General features: G+C 52.2%; 2 protein-coding genes and 1 long non-coding RNA gene across 3 annotated transcripts in view; 1 reads left to right on the forward strand and 2 right to left on the reverse strand.

Annotated features, from left to right (window-relative positions):
• LOC311609793 overlaps positions 1-22,831 on the forward strand; it is a 119,014-nt gene that overhangs the window by 64,227 nt on the left and 31,956 nt on the right. The gene's annotated exons all lie outside the window — the stretch shown is intronic.
• On the reverse strand, positions 3,606-4,779 carry ARHGDIA (Rho GDP dissociation inhibitor alpha; the record flags this gene model as incomplete). Its single annotated transcript, XM_084748748.1, has 5 exons — positions 3,606-3,807; positions 3,963-4,026; positions 4,112-4,188; positions 4,398-4,481; positions 4,590-4,779. 5 exons carry the CDS (start codon positions 4,777-4,779, stop codon positions 3,608-3,610), a joined length of 615 nt encoding a protein of 204 aa, XP_084604874.1. The 3' UTR covers positions 3,606-3,607.
• ALYREF (Aly/REF export factor) lies at positions 19,372-22,808 on the reverse strand. Its single transcript, XM_084750824.1, has 6 exons — positions 22,480-22,808; positions 22,030-22,161; positions 20,683-20,830; positions 20,049-20,112; positions 19,771-19,945; positions 19,372-19,691 (listed from the first exon to the last, which is right to left on the reverse strand). The coding sequence occupies exons 1-6, from the start codon at positions 22,714-22,716 to the stop codon at positions 19,677-19,679; spliced, it is 771 nt and encodes a 256-aa protein (XP_084606950.1). The 5' UTR covers positions 22,717-22,808; the 3' UTR covers positions 19,372-19,676.

Genomic DNA, 22,831 nt, shown 5'->3' on the forward strand with positions numbered 1-22,831 from the left:
GGTAACCGTGGCGCATGGGTACAGCAGCGTGGGTACAGGACTGTGCCAGACATGGAGAGAAGGTCCTGTAAATCACGGTAGCTGATTATTTAAGCACACGACGGAGGCTGACTGCTCATCAGCTGCTACTACCTGCAACCCATCACCTTCCTCAGGAAAGGAGGCTTGTCTATGTAGGTAGCCGAGGAGCTAAAAGCCTGGGAATTCCAGAGAGTCATGGGCAGAGAGAAACTGCACCTGGCTCTTGAGGGAAAGAGGCCAGGCCTTGGAACATCAGCACAGGAGCGGGTTAGGGTGAGGTAGGAAGGAACTGGTTAGACTTGGGACCTAAGAAACACGTCATGCACTTTATGAGGCCACCCTAAATTAACCTGCCAGAGCAAAGTCCTAGTTGTTGGCAGGATGCTTGCACACTTGGCACTTAGGGTCTGAGTTCACACACTTAGCTGGCGAGGACAAACCCAGAGTTATAAGATTAAATGTCTTTGTCCAGTGTGAGCTTCTGAAGAAGGCCCTGATTGAGAAACAGAATTGCCAACAGCGCGTAATAAAGCTTCTCAAGCATGAGCTAGAGAGCTTACTGGCTGGTCCGGGGACTGTCGGTGAGGCGGCAAAGCTCTGGGTGAAGAAGAATTTTAATCCAGCAACATGGTTACGCCCTTAGTACACACCTTTGATCCCAAACAAGGAAGGTAAAGTTAGTCTGTGGAAGCAAGCACCCACGTTGGAAAGTGATGTCTAATTGAGAAGCAAAGTGGTGAATCAGAGAAAGATTTGACAGAATGGGATCTGCCCAACTGTCACAAGAACAGGGAGGAAAGAGAGGAGGAGACAGCTTTACCAGGAGTTTTGTAGAGACAAGATGAAGAGAGAACAAATTAGACACAGAAGACAGAGGAAGCCAGAGAATGAGAAGGAACCAGAAGGTTAGAACAGATTGCTACAGTCAGTCTGAGGCCGACGGAGAAGCCAGATGGAATCAATTGGCTTGGAGAGGAGTTTGAACCAGAACAGCTAAGTTGAAACAGCCAAAGTTCAAAAAGTGCTAGATAAGGGTGAACCTGCCAGGTATGGTGGTGCACACCTTTAATCCCAGCATTCACAAGCCATACACAGGCAGACCTCTGAGAGTTCGAGGCCAGCCTTGTCTACAAAGTGGGTCTAGGACAGCCAGGACTATAAGTGAAACCCTGTCTCAAAATAACCGGGGAAAAGAAAAAAAAAAACAAAAACAAACAAACAAACTCGGGAGGCAGAGGTAGGCGGATCGCTGTGAGTTCGAGGCCAGCCTCGTCTACAAAATGAGTCCAGAACAGCCGAAGGCTACACAGGGAAACCCTGTCTCAAGAAACCGGTAAAAATAAAGGCTCACCCCACTATTCAACACTGGTGGGCCCCAGAGGCAAGAGTGGAAGGGCTCCAGGAAAACAGCTGAGCACGACCAGCCACAGGAAGGATACAACCACTTCACGGAAGAACTTAGAGGGCGGCTTTCAAAGCTGGCATCAGACCAAAAGGGGAAGTTCTCCCTTGACTGCTTGCTGCTTATCCTTTGGCCATTGTACGCCCATGCCCGGAAAGGCAGGGTGGGGCTCTGGATGTGCTCAGAGGCAGACAAGTAATCCTGCCTCCCTGTGGTCACTGCAGAGGGCTGCACAGGAGCAAACACTGTCCAGGGTTCCTGGACAAGCCTCCACAGTTCAGGCCGTCCTGACTTTTCTACCTAACCTTGTAGCTGCTCCAGCATTGACTTCCTGTCTCAGCCAGCCTTGCTATCAGGCATGGAACACTTCTCCACCCTTCTGCATGCAAGTTATGCGACCCAGGTCAAGTTCTCCAGGTTGTAGGTCCCATTCCGTAGTCGGGTATCTGCAAGCTGCAGACTGAACACACCCACAGGTGGCATGTGGGTCGGCAACACTGAAGCAAAGGCCCTGCTAGGGTAGATATGTTGCCTCAAGCAGCCCCTCTCTGCATGGGGCCAACACTGTGACCGTTAACTCTACGATTCCAGCTACCGGAAAGGCCCTCGGTTTATGAACCATGCTACCTTCCAGCCTGGGGTTTGTTTTATATTCATGAGTCTACAGGAAGGCAGCAGCAAACCACCTCTGAGGCAGGGAATACGACCTGAGGGACTCACCTCGGGATTTGTTTTTGTAGACGGGGTTTCTCTGTGCAGCCCTGTCTGTCCTGGACTCACTTCCTAGACCAGGCTGGCCTGGAACTCACAGGGATCCACCTGCCTCTGCCTCCCCAGTGCTGAGATTAAAGGCCTGTGCCACCATGCCCTGCTCCCCACTGGATTTTGTTTTGCTTTTTGAGATAGGGTCTCTCTGTGTAGCCTTGGCTGTCCTGACTTTGTAGACTACCAGGCTGGCCTTGAACTCGGCGACTGGCCTGCCTCTGCATCCGGGGCATTGGGTTAAGGTGTGAACATGGCACCTGGCTTCTTGCCGTTCCCTCCAAACCCACAACACAAGTAGGATACAGACCACACCACCCCAGACTCCTTCAGGGGCATTTATTTCCCAGTCAGAAGAGAAGCAGGGACAGGCTCCTCTGCCTGTTGAGGCCTGGGCCTGGCAGACACCACACGGGGACTGGGGATGGGGAGGGGAGGCACAGGAGACAGCTCCCAACTGTGTGAACTTGGTCCCACGTTTGTCCTGGCTGGGTCCAGGGAGGGCCTGCCCGGGGATGGTGGCACCAAGAACCAGGGCAGAGGCGTCAGGCCAGCTGGCCCAATTGGAGGCAATAAATACTGACAGGCCAGGCACGAGGTTCAGGCCACAGGGCCCAGGTGAGACAAGTAAGGCTCGGCTGGCTTTGTCCCTTAGCTAAGGGCTCTCTGTGGGGACAGGAGGACGAGGCACCCCACCCTGCCTCCTAGATGGGGCTAGAGGCATTGAGTTTTGGCAACTGACCCTCCCCTAGCTACTGGAGCCACCCCCAACCCTGACCACGGGGACGGGAAGAGCTGGCCAGGCCCACAGGAAGCAACAGCAGCACACCCCAGGCCTCCCTGGGTGGGTCACCAGGATGGGGATGGCAGACAAGGCAAGGACAGGGGAGACCACATGCTCATGCAGACAGGGGAGTTAAAAGTTAGCGACGGCCCCCAGTACACGTTCCACATGTTAAGGCATCATGGTTAGACAGTGGCTGACAGTGATGGAGACCTGGCCAGGGAGTGGTGGGGCTGGAGGAGAGACAGCCCAGCCCTTCCATGCTGAGCAACTTAGCTCAGCTGGAGCAGAGACAAGGGGCTAAGCAACCCAGACAGTGTTCCATTCCATTCTAGAAGCCAGGGCCTGAGGAAGGGAAGGCAGAGGAAACCTGGAGGGACACAGCAGACTGGAGGCCTGGGTCGGAACCCCTCCCCCACTGCACAGGCAGAAGCAGCAATGTGACACTGGAGACCACGGGGCCTGCGGGCAGAAGGCGGAGGAGGGGCAGACAGAAGAGCTGCCTGCCTGACTGGACCAGGGAGGAAGGGTGAGGGAGGGTCCTGTGAGCACTTTGGTTTGGGGTGGGTAGGGGTTGGAGGGGGCATGTCGGTCCTTCTGCCTGTCCGTCGCCCTGCCCGCCGCCGCCCAGCTGGAGCTCAGTCTTTCCACTCCTTCTTGATGGTGAGGTTCCACTCCCAGGACAGGTGGTCGGTCTTGTCGTCGTCTGTGAAGCGGGACTTGATGTTGTAACTGCCTCGAGCAAGCATGCCTTTGGGGGCCTCCTCCATGGGCGTCAGGAACTCGTACTCCTCAGCCCTGGGCCCATAGCTCCCGACCATATAGTCAGTCTTGTCAACTGTAGAACAGAAAAGGCGTGGTCACCGGTGACAGAAGATGCGCCGCCCACAGGCACCCCACTCGCTTTGTACCCCTTTCCTGTATGTGTGCAGGCGTGGTCACCGACGACAGAAGACCCTCCACCCACAGGCTCCCCACAGGCTCCCCACTCACTTTTTACCCCTTTCCTGTAGGTGTGCTGGATGTACTTCATGCCTGACACGATCTCTCTGTTCACCTGTGAGGACACAGCAGCAGGCTCAGCTCCCAGCTCACTCCTCCGCCCCTTTCCAGGCCTCTCGAAGCCAAAGCCCCCACCTTACCCGGAAAGAGATTTTTATCCGGTACTCCACACCTTCCTTCAACACAAACGACTGCTTCTTGAAGCTCTCCAGATCACCTGTATAGGGAGGAGGCTCGGCTGACTGCTAGGAGGCTTTCCCCGCTGCCCCCCTCACTCCCTCCAGGCCCTTCTGTGACACAAAGCGAGGCCCTGGAGAGCTGTACTTCCCACCTGCCCCACCAGAGGGCGCCGCTGCAGAAAATTATTTTTAGGGGTAGCGGAACTATGCCAGCTGGCCCCACCCAGGGACTCCAAAACCCACTCACCTGTCAGGTCCAGCTCCAGAGGGCCTGGGGCGGTGCTGCACACCAAGGTCAGGCGGGTCACAATGACGTTGGGGACACTGGGGTCTGGAGAGTGAGAGTTAAAGAGTCAGAGCTCCATCCTTTACAATGTTTTCACCTCCTCCCTGGAGGAGCAGGCTGGAAGGGGGTGGTGACAGGGTCCAACCCACCCACCTGCAGAGACAGCCACTCGGCCCAGCAGAGCCTCCTTGTACTTTCGAAGGCTCTCGTCATCCTTGTCTAGTTCCTGGATCTCCTGGATGCTCTTCTGGGCCGGGGGCTTGTAGTTGACAGAGTGCTCGTCTTCCTCATTCTCTGCCGCTATCTGAGCAAGCTGCTCGGCAGTGGGTTCCTGTTCCGCCATGCTCACCTCTTGCTGGGACACCTGTGGGTGGGGCGTGCACAGGACCGTGAGAGCCTGGAGACATTTCACCCCAGAGACCTGACACCTTCAGGGAACTTTAAGAGAAGACAGGAGGCTACTGCCAAACCTAGAGGCCCATTCCACAGGTATCCACCCCAAGCAACAAGGCGGGACGGCAGCTTGTTCCTCCCTCTCCATAAAGCCTCTGGACCAAACTGAATTGGCAGATGCAACGGTAACTAACTCCTGGGGTCCTGCTGCTGCTCCTAGCTGCCCAGGCTCCAGTCCCAAGACACGCATAGTGGGTTGGGTGACGGAGTAAGTTCCCCTAAAGGGGGCCGGACGCTCTGTGTCTTAGCCACGTGCAGCACAAGGGTCTGTCCGTTCGTTCCTGCCAATGGGATGCTGTCCTAAACTCAACTACGGAGCTACAGCTTAAATCCCCAGAGCCCAGAGGGGATGCTAAACATGCAAGCCCATCTTCGATTGTGAGGGTCTGCGATTGCAACTTGGGAGCTGGTGCACTGCTTGCGAATCAATCTCAGGAACCTGTTTCCGGGCCCTAACCCTAAGGCTTCAGTGGCGGTGCAGAACCAACCGGGACGGAAGCGCCTAGGTCCTTTCAGTTCCGCAGATACCCAAATGTCTCCCAGAAACCCGCTCGTTCGGATCCCAGGAAGCGATGCACGGTGGGACAGCCCGGCCGCGGGGTGGTGCCCCCCACCCACGCCCCCAGAAAGCGCCGTTCGCCACCGGGAGGCTCCAGGCGGCCCCGCCCGACGCCGCCAAGCGTGGCCGCAGGCAACAGCATCCAGGGCGCGGCCCGCACTTCCGCAGGGCCCGCAGTCCGGGCGGGGCGGGGCCGCGCCACCCACCCGAGCTCCACGCAGGGCCCCGCGCCCGCCCGCGCGGACGACGGAGGGGGTTGCCCCCGGCCCCGGGAGCGCAGGCCCGGGCAGCGGCCGCCCCTCGGGCTGGACCGCCGCGGCGCCCCGGGCCCGCCCCGCCCGCCCGCCCGCCGGCGAGACCGCGCCCCGCCCGGGTCGCCGCACAAAGCCGGCCCGCTCCCTTCGCGCGCCGCCCCGCGCCGCGCGCCCACTCACCGGAGGCTCGACCGCCGCTCTCGCGCTCCCTCCCGCACCGAATGACGAACGTCGTCCGCCGCCCGCCGCTCGGACGGCCACTTCCGGGGTCACAAGACTTCCGCTCTGGCGGGCGGGGTCGCCCTGCGCATGCGCCGGCAGGGGGCGCGGCCGCCATTTTGCTGCGGGCCTCGTGGGCGCGTCCCGCGTGGGCTGGAGGCGACACGCCTTGCCCGGAGTGTCCGCTCCTTGTGTCTGCGAGGCCAGGGCCTTCTCTTTCACAGCGGCACCGCGCGGCCACTCTGGCTCCCGGGGCGGCCGGGCTGCCGGGCCTGGGCCTCGTCCCATTGTCCCTGGAATCCGGGGGGGGGGGGCAGCGCCTTCGCGCGTTGCTTTGGGGTCCGTGTGCCCTCCGGAATCCCGTGCGTTTATGTTTATTTATTTTCTTTTCCTGAGACGGGGTCTCTCTGTGTAGCCTTGCCTGGCGTGGACTCCCTCTGTAGACCCGGCTGGCCTCGAACTCACGGAGATCCTCCTGCCTCTGCCTCCCGAGTGCTGGGATCGCAGGCGTGCGGCACCTTACCAGGCGAGCTTGAGTCTTAAGGACAGGGCCTCCCTGGTGGAGCGCATGGCCGAGGGATTCCTGTAGGGCGTCCAGCAGCTCCATTTCCTCCTTTGATTCAGTTCCTGCTACTCAGTGAGGGCACCTGCAGTGGCTTCTCCCAAGTACAGCCTCAGACTGAGGGGAGGCAGGGATTTCTTTCCCCCTCCCGAGACAGGGTTTCTCTGTGTGGCCCTGGCTGTCCTGGACGCCCTTTGTAGACCAGGCTGGATTAAAGGCGTGCGACACCACACCCGGCTTTACGTTAATTTTTATTTTATGTATGTAAATGTGTTGCCTACGAGCATGTCTCTGCATTATGTGCATACCATTCACAAAGGTCAGAAGAGGGCACTGGATTCCTCCGGACTTGTAGTGAGGACTGTGAGGGACCATGTAGGGACTAGAATCATTCCTGAGGCCTCTGAAAGAGACGCCAGAGCTCTGAACTGCTGAGCCATCTCTTCAGCCGGCCCGACGCCCCAAGTTTTCCATAGGGTCTAGCTACAGTGATTGACTTTTGGGAAAAAAAAATGTTCAAAGGCCACTCAGTGTTTTCCCTGATTGTATTGTGAATTCTTTTAGTTTCCATCATATTTTGTAAAATTTGTGTGCTTAAAAATACTGAGCCTGGGCTGGAGAGATGGCTCAGAAGTTAAGAGCACTGGCTGCACTTTCAGAGGTCCTGAGTTCAATTCCCAGTAACCACATGGTGGCTCACAACCATCTGTAATGTGATCTGGTGCCCTCTTCTGGCGGGCAGGCACAGATGCAGGCAGAACATTGTATGCATAATAAATAATCTTAAAAAAAAAAATTGAGCCTGGAATCCTTGTGACTTCGAGGCCAGCCTGGTCTACAAAGAGAGTTCAGGACAGCCAAGGCTACACAGAGAGACCCCATCTTGAAAAACAACAACAAAGAAAACCCTGAGCCTGTGGCAGAGGCACCTACCTTTGCTCCCAGCACTGGAGAGGCAGAGGCAGGCAGGTGTTTCTCTGTGAGTTTGAGGCCAGCTGGGTCTACAGAGCATGTTCCAGGACAGCCAGGGCCACACGCAGAAACCTTGTCTCTAGAAACCTATATATGGACGCTGGAGAGATGGCTCAGCCGTCAAAATCGCTGCTTTTGCAGAGAACCTGGGTTCAGTTCCTTGTCCCCACAAGGCTGCTCACAACCATCGGTAACTCCTTTTCAAGCCTAATGCCCTCTTCTGGCCATGGAGGGCCCTGTATTCACATGGTACACTTCACACAGGCAGAACACACACAAAAAACATAAAATCTATAGCCGAGCACTCCAGGGTCAGGAGGCAAATGGATCTCTTGAGTTTGAGGCCAGCCTGGTCTCCATAGTGAGTCTGGGACAGGCAGTGCTGCACAGACGTAGCCTTTCCCAAAGAACAAAGCAATTAAAAAAATTCTTCGAAAAATAAAACTGAGCTGGGTGTGGTGGCGCACGCCTTTAATCCCATCCCAGCACTCGGGAGGCAGAGGCAGGCATATCGCTGTGAGTTCGAGGCCAGCCTGGTCTACAAAGCAAGACCAGGACAGTCAAGGCTACACAGGGAAACCTTGTCTCAAAAAAACAAACAAAAACAAAAAACAAAACAAAACCAAGTGAAATTGTGTACACTGCAGTTGCTCTGAAGGTTGCCCTTATTAAGCCTATTGGGTGGCTGTGACCAAACACCAGAGACAGTGGCCTGCAGAGAACATTTAGCATAGGTCTGGGTGCGGAGGGTTCTAGATCAAGGTGTCTTGTCAATTGATACTCCTAGACAATGAACTAACCACCTGGACCACAGTTCGCTTTTTTTTTTTTTTAAAGATTTATTTATTATGTACACAGTGTTCTGCCTACATGTACACCTGCACGCCAGAAGAGGGCACCAGATCTCATTATAGACGGTTGTGAGCTACCATGTGGTTGCTGGGAATTGAACTCTAGACCTCAGGAAGAACAGTCAGCGCCATTAACCGCTGAGCCATCTCTCCAGTCCCACAGTTTGCTTCTTAAAACATTCCGTGAAGCCGGGCGTGGTGGCGCATGCCTTTGATTCCAGCACTTACTTGGGAGGCAAAGACAGGCAGGTCACTGTGAGTTTGAGGCCAGTCTGGTCTACAAAGTGCATCCAGGACAGCCAAGGCTACACAGAGAGATCCTGTCTCAAAAAACAAACAAACAAAAAGGGTAACAAAGAAACAAAAAATCCCAAAAACCAAAAAACATTCTGTGGAAGGACTGGGGTCTTTTCTTGACATACCCCATGGTCAGGACAATGAAGCCAGCTGTGAACACTTTCCTACTGTGGTGTGATCAGATGCGTTTGAATGTGGCATGGTGCTCCCTTTGGATTTTTTTCCCCCAGAGGCAGGGTTTCTCTGTGTGACAATGGTGGCTGTCCTGGAGCTCAGCTCTGTAGACCAGGCTGGCCTCAAAGTCAGAGTTCTCCTTGCTTCTGCCTCCCTGCATGCTGGGATTACAGGTGTGTGCCATCGTGCATGTCTGTATTTCTACATGTGGGTATGGAGGTGTGTACGTGCACAGTGACCATGGGCCCAGGAGGAGCTGGAGTTTTAGGCAGGTGTTGAACCACCTGATGTGGGTGGGCCCTGAAATTGATCTCTAGGATGTACTTTTTTGTTTGTTAAAGGTGTGAACCAGCAAGCCTACCTCCAGTAGACACTTTTTTGTTGTTTTTTCTTTTCTTTTTTTTTAAATTTTTTTTTATTTACCTTTATTTTATGTGCATTAATGTTTTGCCTGCATGTATGTCTATGTGAGTGTGTCAGATCGTGGAGTTGCAGACAGTTGTGAGCTGCCATGTGGGTGCTGGGATTTGAACCTGGGACCTCCGGAAGAGTAGTCATTGCTCTTAACCACTGAGCCATCTCTCCAGCCCCTTGTTGTTTTTTCAAGACAGGGTTTCTCCATGTAGCCTTGGCTGTCCTGGAACTCTGCCTCCCAGTCTCCAGCTCCTAGTATTACCTGTGTTGTGTCCGTGTGTGTATAAACACCCATGCACTGATAAAACCCAGGGCCCCACTAACAAAAGCATTTCACTTGATTCAAATAAAAATGCAGCTGAGCAGTGGAGCACGGTTGCACACGCCCTATTCTAGCACAGGGAGACGGGGGATGAGGCGGAACAGGAGGTCAATGTCTTCATCTACACAGAAAACTGGAGGCCACTCTGGGCCACAATAAGACGTTGTCTCAAAAACATCAAAAGAAAAGTTTATCATGCATATAAAAGCTAGTATTTCCAACTTGGGGGCAGCAGAACGGCTCCCGCAAAGACGAGGGTGACAGGGGCCTTCCTGCTATCCAGAATACACCATGGATATTTCACACGTGAGTCTGTGAAGTCGGCATCAGGTTACTGTGTAATCCAAATGCTGATTTCGGTGTCCCCCATATCTGGTTGCAAGCCTTGCTATGTTGTGTAAACACTGCTCCGCAACTGTCACCTGATATGCCAAGAAAGCAGCTTCCAGCCAATTGCTGAGCAGAGGGGAGAATAGGCTGGACATCCTGCCAGCCGGGGAGGAGCGAGAGGAGGAAGTAGGCTGTTCAACCATGGGCAGAAGTCTGGGAGAGATCAGGAGAGAGAAGGAACAGGGTAAACTACAAAGAGCAAGGATCCCAGGGATTTTGGCAAAGAGGAAACCAGATTAGTTTAGAGGGTTAATGGAATAATAGGGGCTGGCGAGATAGTTCAGTGGTTAAGAGCACTGTCTGCTCTTCCAAAGGTCCTGAGTTCAATTCCTAGCAACCACAAGGTGGCTCACAACCATCTATAAAGTGATCTAATGCCCTCTTCTGGCATGCAGGCAGAGCACTGTATACATAATAAAAAAATAAAATATATCTTAAAAAAAAAAAAAAAGAATAGAGTAATAGCTACACAGAGAAACCCTGTCTTGGGAAGAGAGAGAGAAAGAGAGAGAGAGAGAGAGAGAGAGAGAGAGAGAGAGAGAGAGAGAGAGAGAGAGAGAGAGAAATAGCTGCTCAGTTGTTGTGTTGTGAAGCTTATTAAACAAATATAATAGTCTCAATTTTTTTTGTGTTTTTCAAGACAGGGTTTCTCTCTGTAGCCTTGACTGTTATGGACTTGCTTTGTAGACCAGGCTGGCCTGTAACTCACAGAGATCCGCCTGCCTCTGCCTCTCGAGTGCTGGGATTAAAGGTGTGCACCTCCACACCAGGGTTACGAACACAACTTTATAAAGATAACTTTAACGTGCCCCTCAGTATGGAAAGAAATCTGAATATTTGAATGAAGGAGATAGGAACTCAGATGTATGTATTGATACCAAATTCAACAAAGATCAAAGAAATAAGGAATGTTCCATGGTGTTAGCAGTGTCCAGGAGACTAAATAAGGATAAGGAGGCAGTGAACAAGCCCTATAGTGATAATCTGGTTTGTTTTGTTTTGTTTTTTCTTTTTGTTTGTTTTGTTTTTTGTTTTTTCGAGACAGGGTTTCTCTGTGTAGCCTTGGCTGTCCTGGACTCGCTTTATAGACCAGGCTGGCCTCCAACTCACAGCGATCCTCCTGCCTCTGCCTCCCAAGTGCTGGGATTAAAGGCGTGCACCACCACCACCTGGCTCGTTTTTTCTTTTTGGCTTTGAGAGACAGGGTCTGTGTTAGCTTTGTCTGTCTTGGTCTCGCTTAGACCAAGCTGGCCTTGAACTCACAGCAATCTGCCTGCCTTTGCCTCCTGAGCGCTGGGATTAAAGGCGTGCCACCAAGCCCGCTACTCTGGTATCTGTATCCCCATTAACAAGTTTGGGCAAAAAAAAAAAAAAAACAAAAAAAACCCAAACAAACCAAAAGCCCTACAATCAATGTGGATGGGAACTAATGGCTGAAACTGCCAAGAAATAGATAAAAATAAGATTTATTTCCTAGTAAAATTGGTAATTTTTACATTAATGATAGAGCTGGGAAACTGGCTCAGCTGGTAGGAACACTTGCTGGTCTTCCTGAGTACCCAGGTTCAGTTCTCAGTGCCCACGTGGCAGGCAGCTCCCAAGCATCTCTAGGCCCTGTTGCAGGGGACCTACATTCTTTTGGTTTCCATGGGCACTACACGTACATTACTCTATGCAGGCACAACACCACACATACAATAAAAACAAGGAAATCTTGAGTGGCTAAGCCCATGTAACACCACTGCTTGCATGGGGTGCAGGGTGGGGGTACAGCAGGAGCAGTGGGGCTCACTGGCTGGCAGCCTAGCTCCAGCTCGCAGGAGTGCAAGGCAGAGTACGACACCTCACATCTTTCTACATGCATGCATATGGGCACATAGACACATGAAATAAAATTTTAAATAATCTTTAATATCTGCTATTTTCCAGCAAATGGCTGTCTAGTTGGCACCAGACCCATAACAGTAAATGTAAACAAATCATATAAATTACAAATTTATAAAAATGATATAATCACACAATTCCTAACAACTAACATTGCTAAACTATGGCAGAGAAAAATTGTCAATGATTTATGACTTGCAAAGCAGACATGGGTGAGCTCTAGCAAGGGGGCCCCAGGGCAGGGCAGGGCAGGGCAAAGCCCAGCATGTGGCTGGTCATCCTACGGGACATCCTTAGAGAGTTACAAATTTGTCCATTTCTTTCTCTCTCTCTTTTTTTTTGAGACAGGGTTTTAGTATTTAGTCCAGCTGGCCTTTAACTTTTTATTTTTTGGTTTCTCAAGACAGAATTTCTTTGTGTCGCGTTGACTGTCCTTGACTCCCATTGTAGACCAGGTTGGCCTTGAATTCTCAGACCTGCCTGCCTCTGCCTCCAGAGTGCTGTGATTAAAAGCTTGGGCAATTGCAAAAAGCACAAGAGTTTTGTTTTTTTCCAGACAGGGTCTCTCTGTGTAGCCTTGGCTGTCTTGGACTTGCTTTGTAGACCAGGCTGGCCTCGAACTAATAGCAATCCACCTGCCTCTGCCTCCCCAGTGCTGGGATTAACGGTGTGTGACTCCATGCCCGGAACTACAAGAGTTTTACAGAGGTCTTTGGCCATTTATTAGGCCTGAGTTTGACTGTTTCTTCAGATTCTTTGGATCTGCTTACTTGTTTTAACTAACTTTGTGTGTGCTGGTGCTGCTGTTATGTTAATAATGCCAAGATGAGCTAAGGGCTGACAGAGAATACTGAAGCAAAGGAACCAAATTTTATAAAGAACAAAGCCAGACAGAAAGACCCTTTCTTTTGCTTTTTAGAGGCTAGCCTAGGCTAGTTTTCCATCATAGATCCTTTCGCCTTAGTGTTCTGACTGCAAAGATTATATATCATCCTTTGCTGCCAAGACGAGCTGAGATGGCTCTTGATCCGGGCGTCATGTATCCCAGGCTCACCTCAAATGCCATACATAGCAAAAGATGACCTTGAATTTGTGATTTTCCTGCCTGTACAGGACCTAGTATATGAGGCGCTAGAGATGAAACCTCGGACTTTGTACACGCTAGCTCTAACAGGGCTATACACAGCTCCAGCACTTTATTCCCCAACTTTTTTGTTTTTGTTCTTTTGAGACAAGGTCTGTCTCTGTAGTCCTGGTGCTCGCTATGTTACTAAGCTGACCAAGTCACAGAGATCCTGCCTCTTGAGTACTGGAATTAAAGTGTATGTCACTAAGCTGGACACCATGGTGCACGCCTTTAATCCTAGCACACAGGGGTCAGAGGCAGGAGGATCTGTGAGTCTGAGGCCAGCTTGGTGTACAAAGCTAGTGCAGGACAGCCAAGGCACACAGAGAATCCATGTCCTGAAAAAGCAAGGAGTGTATGCCACTACACCCAGCTCCTGGCAACTGCCCCCACCCAGAGTTTCTTTGTGTAATAGCCCTGGCTGCCTGGATTCACTCTGTAGACCAGGCTGGCCTCGAACTCACAGCGATCCTTCTTACCTCTTGCCTTCTGAGTGCTGGGATTAAAGGTGTGCCACCACGCCCGCCGCCCTGGCAACTCTCTGGAAATGAATACTTTTACCAGATCCTAATAAAGCTAAGACTCAAAACTTCAGGATACACTGTTGTTTAGTTAGCAGATGCTGCTCACGAGGACTGAAAGCTCGAGTTCACACTTCACTGTGAATCACGTGAGTGAACAATGTGAGCGTGAGACAGACTTGTCCTTGTCATGCTGAGAAATTACAAGTAAGGGAAGCAAGAGTGGGGCCCAGGGTGTTGGGAGGCAGAGGTACTGGAAGGAACCCACAGTTGTCCAAATGTATCCACCACTAGACACTACAGAGACACAGCAGTGCATACATGCGTTAGCATCCTAACAGTGTGCAGAGGTAAGGGAGCTGTCAAAGGTGCTGCTGCAGCAGGGTGGCAGAGAAGCCACCTAAGGACACCCACACAGAGAACGCTATTTGAGCAACACCGGCCACTTTGCTAGAAGTGGCCATGAGACTAAAGCTGTGTGTGCTGTTTACAGCTGTACTATCAGGAGGCTACGCAGAGCGAGCCTGTCACTGGTTCAAGTCTAGCCTATCCACGGCAGCCTGGGCTATAGTTTCTAAGACTTGTTATTTGAAGAAGGAGAAGAAAGACACATTGAGTCCTAGGCAGAGTGGCTCAGGGGCGGATGTAGGCAGAACACTAACTCAAAAGATAACCTAGGTTACAATGACTCCGTTTTCAAAAAAGATTCAGGGGTAAAGCTGTATATTTAACCTACTTATCCAGGCTAGAAAAAGTGCTGGATAAATGAGCAACTTTTCATAAAACCTAAAACTTTTAATTGGGAGGAAGATCTGGAGTTTAAGGCCAGAGTAATCATGAGACCCTGTCTGGACAACACAAGATGAAAAAGCCCGTGGCAGACTGTCTACACCGCAGCACCTAGGCTGCACAGGAACTCTTTGCACTACTTGCTTTCTATAAGCATGACCATCTAATTCCACAGTAACACTTCAGCACACCACAATTAACAAAGCACCTAGCACACAAGCCTGATGACCTGAGTGATTCCTGGGACCCACAGAGGTAGGAGGGAGCACAGAGCTGTCCCCTGACCTCCACATACACACAGCAGCACATGCACACCCACACCATGCACTCACCCCCACACAATCAGTTTGAGATTTTTATTGTGAAAAAAAAAAAAACAAAAAACAAAAAGCCGGGTGTGGTTGTGCACGCCTTTAATCCCAGCACTCGGGAGGCAGAGGCAGGCGGATTGCTGTGAGTTTGAGGCCAGCCTGGACTACAAAGTGAGTCCAGGACAGTCAAGGCTACACAGAGAGACCCTGTCTCGAAAAACCAAAAAAAAAAAAAAAAAAAAAAAAGATTTTTATTGTGGACACAGGCCCTGCAATCCCCTCACCCAAGAGGTGTATGCAGGAAAATTAGAAACTCAAAGTCAGGGTTGGAGATATAGTTCCTTGGTAGAATGCTTGCCTTATATGCAGGCTGGGCTTCATGAGATTTTCAAAAATACATATATACATAAATGCATCGTGCGCGCGCGCACACACACACCCATTTCTAAAAGCTGGGGAGATGGCTAAGTCACTGAAGTGCCTGCCATGTAAACGTAAGGACCTGAATCAAGGGTCTTCTGTACCCATGCAAGACACAGGTGCACAAGATGGCTCAGCTAGTGCCAGGTGTGGTGCCACAAGTCTTTAATCCCAGCACTTGGGAGGCAGAGGCAGGTGGATGGCTGTGAGTTCTAGGCCAGTCTGGTCTAGAAAGAGTATCTAGGACAGCCACGGCTACACAGAGAAACCCTGTCTCAAAAAAATAAAAGTAAGAAAAAAAAGGGGCTGGAGAGATGGCTCAGAGGTTAAAAGCACTGACTGCTCTTCCTAGAGTTCCTGAGTTCAATTCCCAGCAACCACATTGTGGCTCACAACCATCTATAAGGTGATCTGATACCCTCTTCTGGCGTGCAGATGTACATGCAGACAGAGTGCTGTATACATAATAATAAATAAATAAAAATTGAAAAAAAATAAGAAAAAAGATGGCTCAGTTGGTAACTGCACTTGCCACCAAATCTAAAGCACTGAGCTCAAACCGGGGACTCCAGGTTACTCTCTAGGTCACATGTACACTGTGGCACGTGCAGCACCTCTTAAAGTAATTTTAAATAAAAGCCAGGCATGGTGGCACATACTTTAACCACAGCACTCAGGAGACAGAGGTGGGAGGATCTCTGAATCCCAGGCTACCACGGCTGCACACTAGTCTTTGTTTCAGAATAAGACAGGGGCTATAGAAATGGCTCCATAAGGACGGCCACTCGATTATCTTGAAAAAGATCCAGGTTCAAGTCCCAGCATGCACATGGCAGCCCACATCTGTGATTCCAGGTCCAAGGAGTTTTCTTCTAGCCTCCACAAGTACCCGAGTGCTGGGTACATATCCCTCCTCCATATACATGTAACTAGAAACAAAGTGGGCTGGAGCGATGGTGCGGAGGTTAAAAGTACTGGCTGTTCTAAAGGCCCTGATTCAATTCCCAGCAACCACATGGCTCATAACCATCTGTGATGAGATCTGGTGCCCTCTTCTGGCCTGCAGGTGTACATGCAGGCAGAATACTGTATGCATATTAAATAAATTTAAGAAAATCTTTAAATAAAAAAAAAATTAAAAAAAAATAAATGGGGAAAAGACAACAACAACAACAACAAAACCCAAACCAACCAGACAGAAAAAGATGGGCTTGGTCACTTTATCTTTGGAGACAGGGTCTGTCTACACAGCTTGGCTGGCCAGGAACTCCCTATGTAGACCAGGCTGGGTTCAAAATCAGAGCTCCACCTCCCTCTGCCTCCTGAATGGTGGGACTCAAAGGACCATGTTGGACTTCAGTAGCCACAGTGCTCACAACTGCCTGCAACTCCAATTCCAGGAGATTCTCACCCTTCTCTGGCCTCCAAGAGTTCCTGCATGTATGCGCTATACATAAACTTACTGTGGCTCCCATATGCATGCACAGGCACATGTGCACTCCACACACATGCACATACTCCTGCATGGACACATACATATGACCACACACATTAATGAAGTAATTGTTCTACCCCACTTTTCATTACTGTGACAACTATTTCTAAGATAATCAACTTTACAGGACACGCATCATGTTGGCTCCTGACTAAAGTTCTAGCACTTAGGAGGCTGAGGCAGGGGGTCAAGCTCAGGGCCAGCCTGAAGCACAGCATGGTTACCTACCATCTTACAAAAGGCACACCCCTCTAAGACAGGCAGAGAAGGGCACAGCCTTCTACAATATGCCATAGAGCATCCATAACAAGCAATAGGAACAGAAGGAGGGAGGGCTAGGTGCTATTGTCTCCTTCACGGGTTTGGTTCCATAAGGTTCCAGCCTCCCAAAAGTTCTGCCCCTCTTCTCCCACCCCCAGGGCAGGGCAGTCAAGATAGGGCTCCTCTGCTGTTGTGGCTTCCTTGCAGAGATCGCCCCCCCCCCCCCCCAGGGCTGGATTAAGGCACGAAGCACCACCACTGGCTCTATCCACTCTTAATAGCATCATGGCTAGTGGCCAACTTTCAACATATAGGTCTTAGCACTCAGATCCAAACTATAGCTGAGGTGCGATGAACCATGTTTTTTTATTCTGCACAACTTGAGCACAAATATTCATATTTAAATTAAAAAAGAAAAAAAAAGCTGAGTCATGCTGGTGCACACCTTTAATCCCAGCACTTGTGAGGCAGAGGCAGGTGGATCTCTGTGAGTTCGAGGCCAGCCTGGTCTACAAAGTGAGTTCCAGGACAGCTAGAGCGGTTACAGAGAAACCCTGTCTCGAAAAGCCAAAAAAAAAAAAAAAAAAAAAAAAAGCAAAGAAAAACCCATGGTCCTGCTATACTGCCCGGGCAGGCTCCTGAGCGGCCGGCGTGATAGCAAGTATGCATGCATGCACACTGGCCCAGCAACAAAACCAACTTCTCATAGCTCCACTGAGCATCTAATTCAACGCTTCTAAGTAAAGGCCTGGAGCCGCCAAGGCCAGCCCGGACTCCACACAGCAAGTCCTAGGTCAGCCAGGGCTACATAGCGAGCCCTGGAATCAAGAACCCCAAAACGAAGATGTTACAGCCATTTGGAGCTCAGTTTCTCAGAAGTTGATTATGGTGACACATGCCATTAATCTCAGTGCTTGGGAGGCTGTGACAACTCCCAGAGCAGCCCAAGGACAGCAGTAAAACTCAAAGGGGAAAATAAGTTACCTTAGGTTGAGTGTGGCAGGGCTCGCCTGTGATCCAGCACTGGGGTGCTAGAGCTTGAGTGAGGATCAAGGCAAACCTGGGCCCTGAACCACCTCTGCGTTGGGTGAGCGCATAAATGCATTTCTTTATTGGGGGGGGGGGGAGGACAAAAGACTACACAGCCCACACCAGAGAAACATTTTGGCCACCTTTCCTTATCTGTTACACTATATTCCAATTCCTCGCTTTGATTTGCCTATTCAAACTATTAGTTTGCTAAAGGGAAAAGTAAAGCAACATTTACCTGAGGGCCCTGCTGCCAAGATCTGGACTGAGCAACGTAACAGGGTTAGAGACTTCTGAGTAGACCACAAACCACTTACTCCTAAGACTGCAGGCCACGTAAGGGTGAACCTGTGATGCCTAAGGGAAGACAGCCCCTCAGCTCAAGTGGTTTGTAAGACCTTTGCTCACACAAGCCAAAATTGAAGACTCATCTACCTGATGTGGCGTCTGGAAGGCACCTCAAGTTGAAAGAAGATGGCAATGTGAAGACTCTGGGATAAGCTCAGATCCCCCAAGTCCTCAGCAACCACATGAAAAGCCACCTGGGGGCATACACTTGGGGTCCCAGCACTTTAAATGCAAACAGGGTACCAGGCAGGCCAGCCTAGCGCTGAGGGGTCCAGGTGCCAGGGAGGCCGTCTAACAGACAAGGCAGAGAGCTCTGGAGGAACACCCGAGGCTGACCTGCTCACACAGTGCCCATGCTTTTGGACAAAACCACAATACATTAAGAGTCATGATGTAGCCGGGCGGTGGTAGTGCACGCCTTTAATCCTAACACTCGGGAGGCAGAGGCAGGTGGGTCACTGTGAGCTCCAGGCCAGCCTGGTCTGCAGAGGGACCCTGTCTCAAAAACAAAAGTTTCAACTTTCAAGTGTCCATTTCTCCTCAAAGTCCTGCTTCCAAGCCTGGTCAGCAGCTGAGACTGCTGTTCACCTCAGCCCTCTTCACAGCTGGCTTCTGCCTCAGCTTCCGTTAGTTATTTTACAGCTAGTGCTGCTTCCAGAGCCAACCAAAGACAGAAACAGCCCACACGAAGACTGCACATGTGCCTGACATTTGAACACTGTCTGCCCTCCCTAAACAACCCAAGGTACTTTGGAAACGCCCATGAGAACATGTGCATGGATTCTAAGCAAACACCACATGCCACTCACATGAAACTTGGGGATCCTTGAACTTTGTTACTCCAAGTAGCATCACCCGAGGATACCAAGGACAGACTGTACACACATAAGAAAACACCTACCTAGTCTCTGCTCTCTGTCAATATAACAAGACAGAAACACAAAGAAACCACATCATAGCTTCAAAACAGAAAGTGCGTTTCTCTGACACAGCCCAGGAATGTGTGGGTCACATCTCTAGACAGCACACAGCAGATGCCCCACACCCCCTTATCACCTCTTGGTACAGGCACAACTGGACAGGCAGCTCCAGGCGGAAGGCCACTGCTGCTCTGCAGTCTCCCCACCCATCAAGTAGAGCATTACAACAGCAGGGAAGGAAACAGGTCTCAGCCATCAACTCCCAAGCACCAGCTCTAACCTCACCCCAGGTGCCAGGCACAGGCACAGGCACAGGCACCCCGGTGGCACAGACTCTGACAGCAGGATGGACCAGACAGCTCCATTTCTACACACATTTCTATTTTATTATGGCAAAGGTGAAAACACCACCTTCTCCACAACAGCAACCAGTAAAATTTATCCCAAAAATAACTCAGTACAAAACAGGTCTGTTTCAGAAAAAACAAAAAACAAAAAAAAGGGGGGGAGCCTTTACATGAGTTTTTAGATCCTATTTTAAAAGAGGGAAAAAAAAAAAAGAAAGAAACAAATCCACCATTGTCTGCACAGTCCAGTTGCCAACCCTCCCTCTAGGGATCATGGCCGAAGCTTCTGGGTCCTGTTACGTGTGCGGATTTGCTCGGCTGTTTAGCTGGTGTCCATCTGGAAGAGAGGGGGACGGTTCACTAAAGAGGCTCTTGTTCCTCCTGGCTTCAACAAGTCACCACAGGACACCACTCACCCTCGCATTATAAGCATCCAGCTGTGCGTCCAGCTCCTCAGCAGAAAGCTGCTGCTTGGAGTTCCTGCCGGTGCCTCTACCTCTTCCCCGGCTGCCTCCACGGGTTCCTCTCCTGGTGCCGCCGCCACCAAAACCCCCAGATCCACGGTTTCTTGTCATGCCGCCTCTGTTTATGCTGACAGAGAAAACCAGAACGCCGTCATCTATCTGCAAAGGCGGTGTGGGTGGCATCACCGCACACCACAGGCCTTTCCCCACCCAAGGGCCTCGGAACTTACCTTTGTGCGGGTCTTCGCTGTGTATCGATCTGTGATGTGACAAGCTGGATGTTCATAGGACGGCCTATGGGAAAGAATACAACAAGTCTCATTCCAGAGGCTCGGAAGCTGCCCCAGAGGACACCACACCCTGGTCTCCATGCAAGCTCTGGAAGGGGCCTGTGTGTCTCCAATGCCTGGAGAGCCTGGTGGGGAAACAAAGTACAATAATAACCCACCAACACCTCCTCACTCCTCCTCAGGTCAGGCTAGGAGGGTTGTTTGGTCAGGTGTTCAGGGTGCTCATGGGTGGACAGGTGTGGTTGACCTGACGGAAGAAGAACAGGTACCTTTGTCTTTACGACTACAGCCCCGCACTCAGGTTGTACTATGGCGGTTCTGAGAAGGCTTCACAGAAGTGAATCTTCCGGAAGGAGCTGAAGGAGGGGAGGGATGTAGCTTGCTGGATGGGGGTTCACAAGAGGTTGGTCCAGATGTGTGGGGCAGCATGAGAGGTGGCAGAATGGAAGAGAGAGACAAAGGGGCAAATGCAAAGTGTCCTCAGCCACAGGGGCAGCCCATATCCTACAGGGAGAGGTGCCAGCCCCAAACTCCACAAGCCCCACAGGCGTCCTGGGCCCAGCCCCAGACTCACCATCCAGGGGGACGCCATTGTACTGTTTCATAGCCTTCAGGGCATCGGCCTTCCGCTCAAAGTGCACATCTGCTGTCCCTAAACTTCGTCCGGAGCGATCGTAGTGCACCGCTGCTTTCTTCAACGTTCCAAATTCAGCAAAGAGTTCCTGGGAAGTGTAAAGGGTAAACATCAGCAAAGCAGTTAAGCCGCCTTTCCTGTAGTGGCTCAGCCACAGTTGCTTTGAGTTTTCTTACTTCAGCGGCACTTTACTGACAGCCACCCAGGAAGGGGGCAAGGCAGTGGCCATTAAGAGCCAGAGGGGAAGGGATGTTGGATCCAGAGGGACAGCAGCTTTCATGAACACCTGGGCTTCTTCGCTTCACTGTGCTAGGTACAGGTGAAGGAAGCCACAGAGCCGGCACCGGGCAAAGACCAACAAACTACTCCCTCTGCAAGGTACTTGCAGCCTGCCCAATGGCTGCTTCATCAAACAGCAGAGGCCAAGAGTAAAACTGTCCAGAGCACAGACGGCTCAAAGGGGAGTCGTTCCAGCCCCTCCCCAAAAAGACAGACTCTGGCTCACCTTCCCCTCTCCTCCTACTCAAGCCTGCTGCAAAGTCTGGAGGCAAGCGTGCCATGGGACCTGCCCAGGCCTCAGGCAGGCTGGGAGTTGGAGAGGGAACCCAGACTGTGGGGCTACTTCAGCTGCAGGCACACAGGGGAAGGAGTTCACCAAAAGCGGTTTCTAGTGGATGCCAGAAACCACCTTAAAAAAATGTTGAGACACTGTGAGCGCTCACTGGCATGTTCTATTCTCCCACGGCAAGGCCAAATGGCTGGGCTCTGAGAAACGGAACCCAGAAAGGCCCAGCACCCCCGCAACCCAGCCATCTCTAAAGCTAACTCCATAACCATTCAACTCTCAAGGCCTTTGATGTCTGGACAGAAAAAAGGTCCACGCCCCCTGACAAGACCAAGAAAAGGCCACCAGCTCGGCTACAGTGCTTCAAGACAGAGAACACACAGGCACCGTTCACCCTGTGCTGTCAGGTATCTATGGGGAAGGCTTTTCCTCTCCAATCAGCTCACTATACCCGGCACGGAAAGGTCTAGGAAGCGAGCACCCCCGGCCACACTGGCACCGTACTTGTGGCTCGTCTGTGCCGGTGACAAACTGCAGTCCTGGCAGAAGGCAGGTGCTCACTGCACAGGACAGTGAGCGACAGCAAGCGTTTTGGGGGGGCACTCGGGACTGTCTTCCTGCACGGCCTGACTTATTGGGGTGACCGGCCCTTGGGCATCCTGAGGGAAGGGCGGGTTTCAACCCGCGTGGGCTGCGCAGAGCGGACCTTTGCAGCCTCCTACCTGAATATCGGCGTCTGACACTCCGAAGTCCAGGTTGGACACCAGCAGCTTCCCACCCGTCTCCACGCCGGCTCCACCCCCGAAGCCGCTATCGAACAGGTCGTGCTGCCACTTGTCGGGGAGCTGTTTCGGCTGGAGAGAAAAACCGTAAGGACAAGAGACGCCCGTGAGCCCTCGAGCGCCTTCACCACCACTCTCGGTTCTGCCGACCGGGCCCGCGCGCGCGGAGCCACCAGGCTTCTCCCACACACCCGACCCCGCCGCCACGAGGCTGGACCGCGCGCCACGGGACAAAGCGTCCCGGAAGGTGCCGGCCTCGCCCCCGCCCACCCCTCCGCCGCGGTCCCAGCGACCCTCGCTCGCTCGCACTGCGGGCGCTCGCCGGGCTCGGTACCTGCCCCGGGGCCGGCCCCCCGGGGCCCCGTCGGCGCCGCACGCCCCAGGACTCACTCTGCTGTAGGGTGCCGGCCGGTTTCTGCCGCCGCCGCCTGCGGCGCCGCGAACGATGGCGGGCCGGTTCCTCATGGGCCCGCCGCCTCGGTTCACCCGCGCGGCGGCCTGCACTGCTCCGCCGCGTCCGCCCTGGGAGCCGGCCCTGCCGCGACCCCGGCCCCCGCCGCGGCCGCCTCGCTGGCTCCGGTTCAGCTTAATGATGTCGTCCAAAGACATATCCATTTTGTCGGCCATGGCGGGCGCGGAGTCGGGCCTCGGATCGAGCCCGCGCGTCAGCACGCCGCGGCGTCACTTCCGGCGTCTCCCCCCCGGGCCTTCCGGCGCCACGGCCGCGAAGCCGCCCCCTGAT

Source organism: Acomys minous (genome assembly GCF_964271855.1).
Source record: "Acomys minous genome assembly, chromosome: 12".
In the NCBI taxonomy this organism is placed as follows: Eukaryota; Metazoa; Chordata; class Mammalia; order Rodentia; family Muridae; genus Acomys; species Acomys minous.

Bases quoted from the DNA above. Each gene is read 5' to 3' on its own strand.
- ALYREF (XM_084750824.1), bottom strand. From the start codon at position 22,716: ATGGCCGACAAAATGGATATGTCTTTGGACGACATCATTAAGCTGAAC. The intron at 22,162-22,479 runs GTGAGTCCTGGG...TTTTCTCTCCAG, and splicing joins GGCCGGCACCCTACAGCAGA to CCGAAACAGCTCCCCGACAA. The intron at 19,946-20,048 runs GTAAGTTCCGAG...TTTCTCTGTCAG, and splicing joins CAGCGAAGACCCGCACAAAG to CATAAACAGAGGCGGCATGA.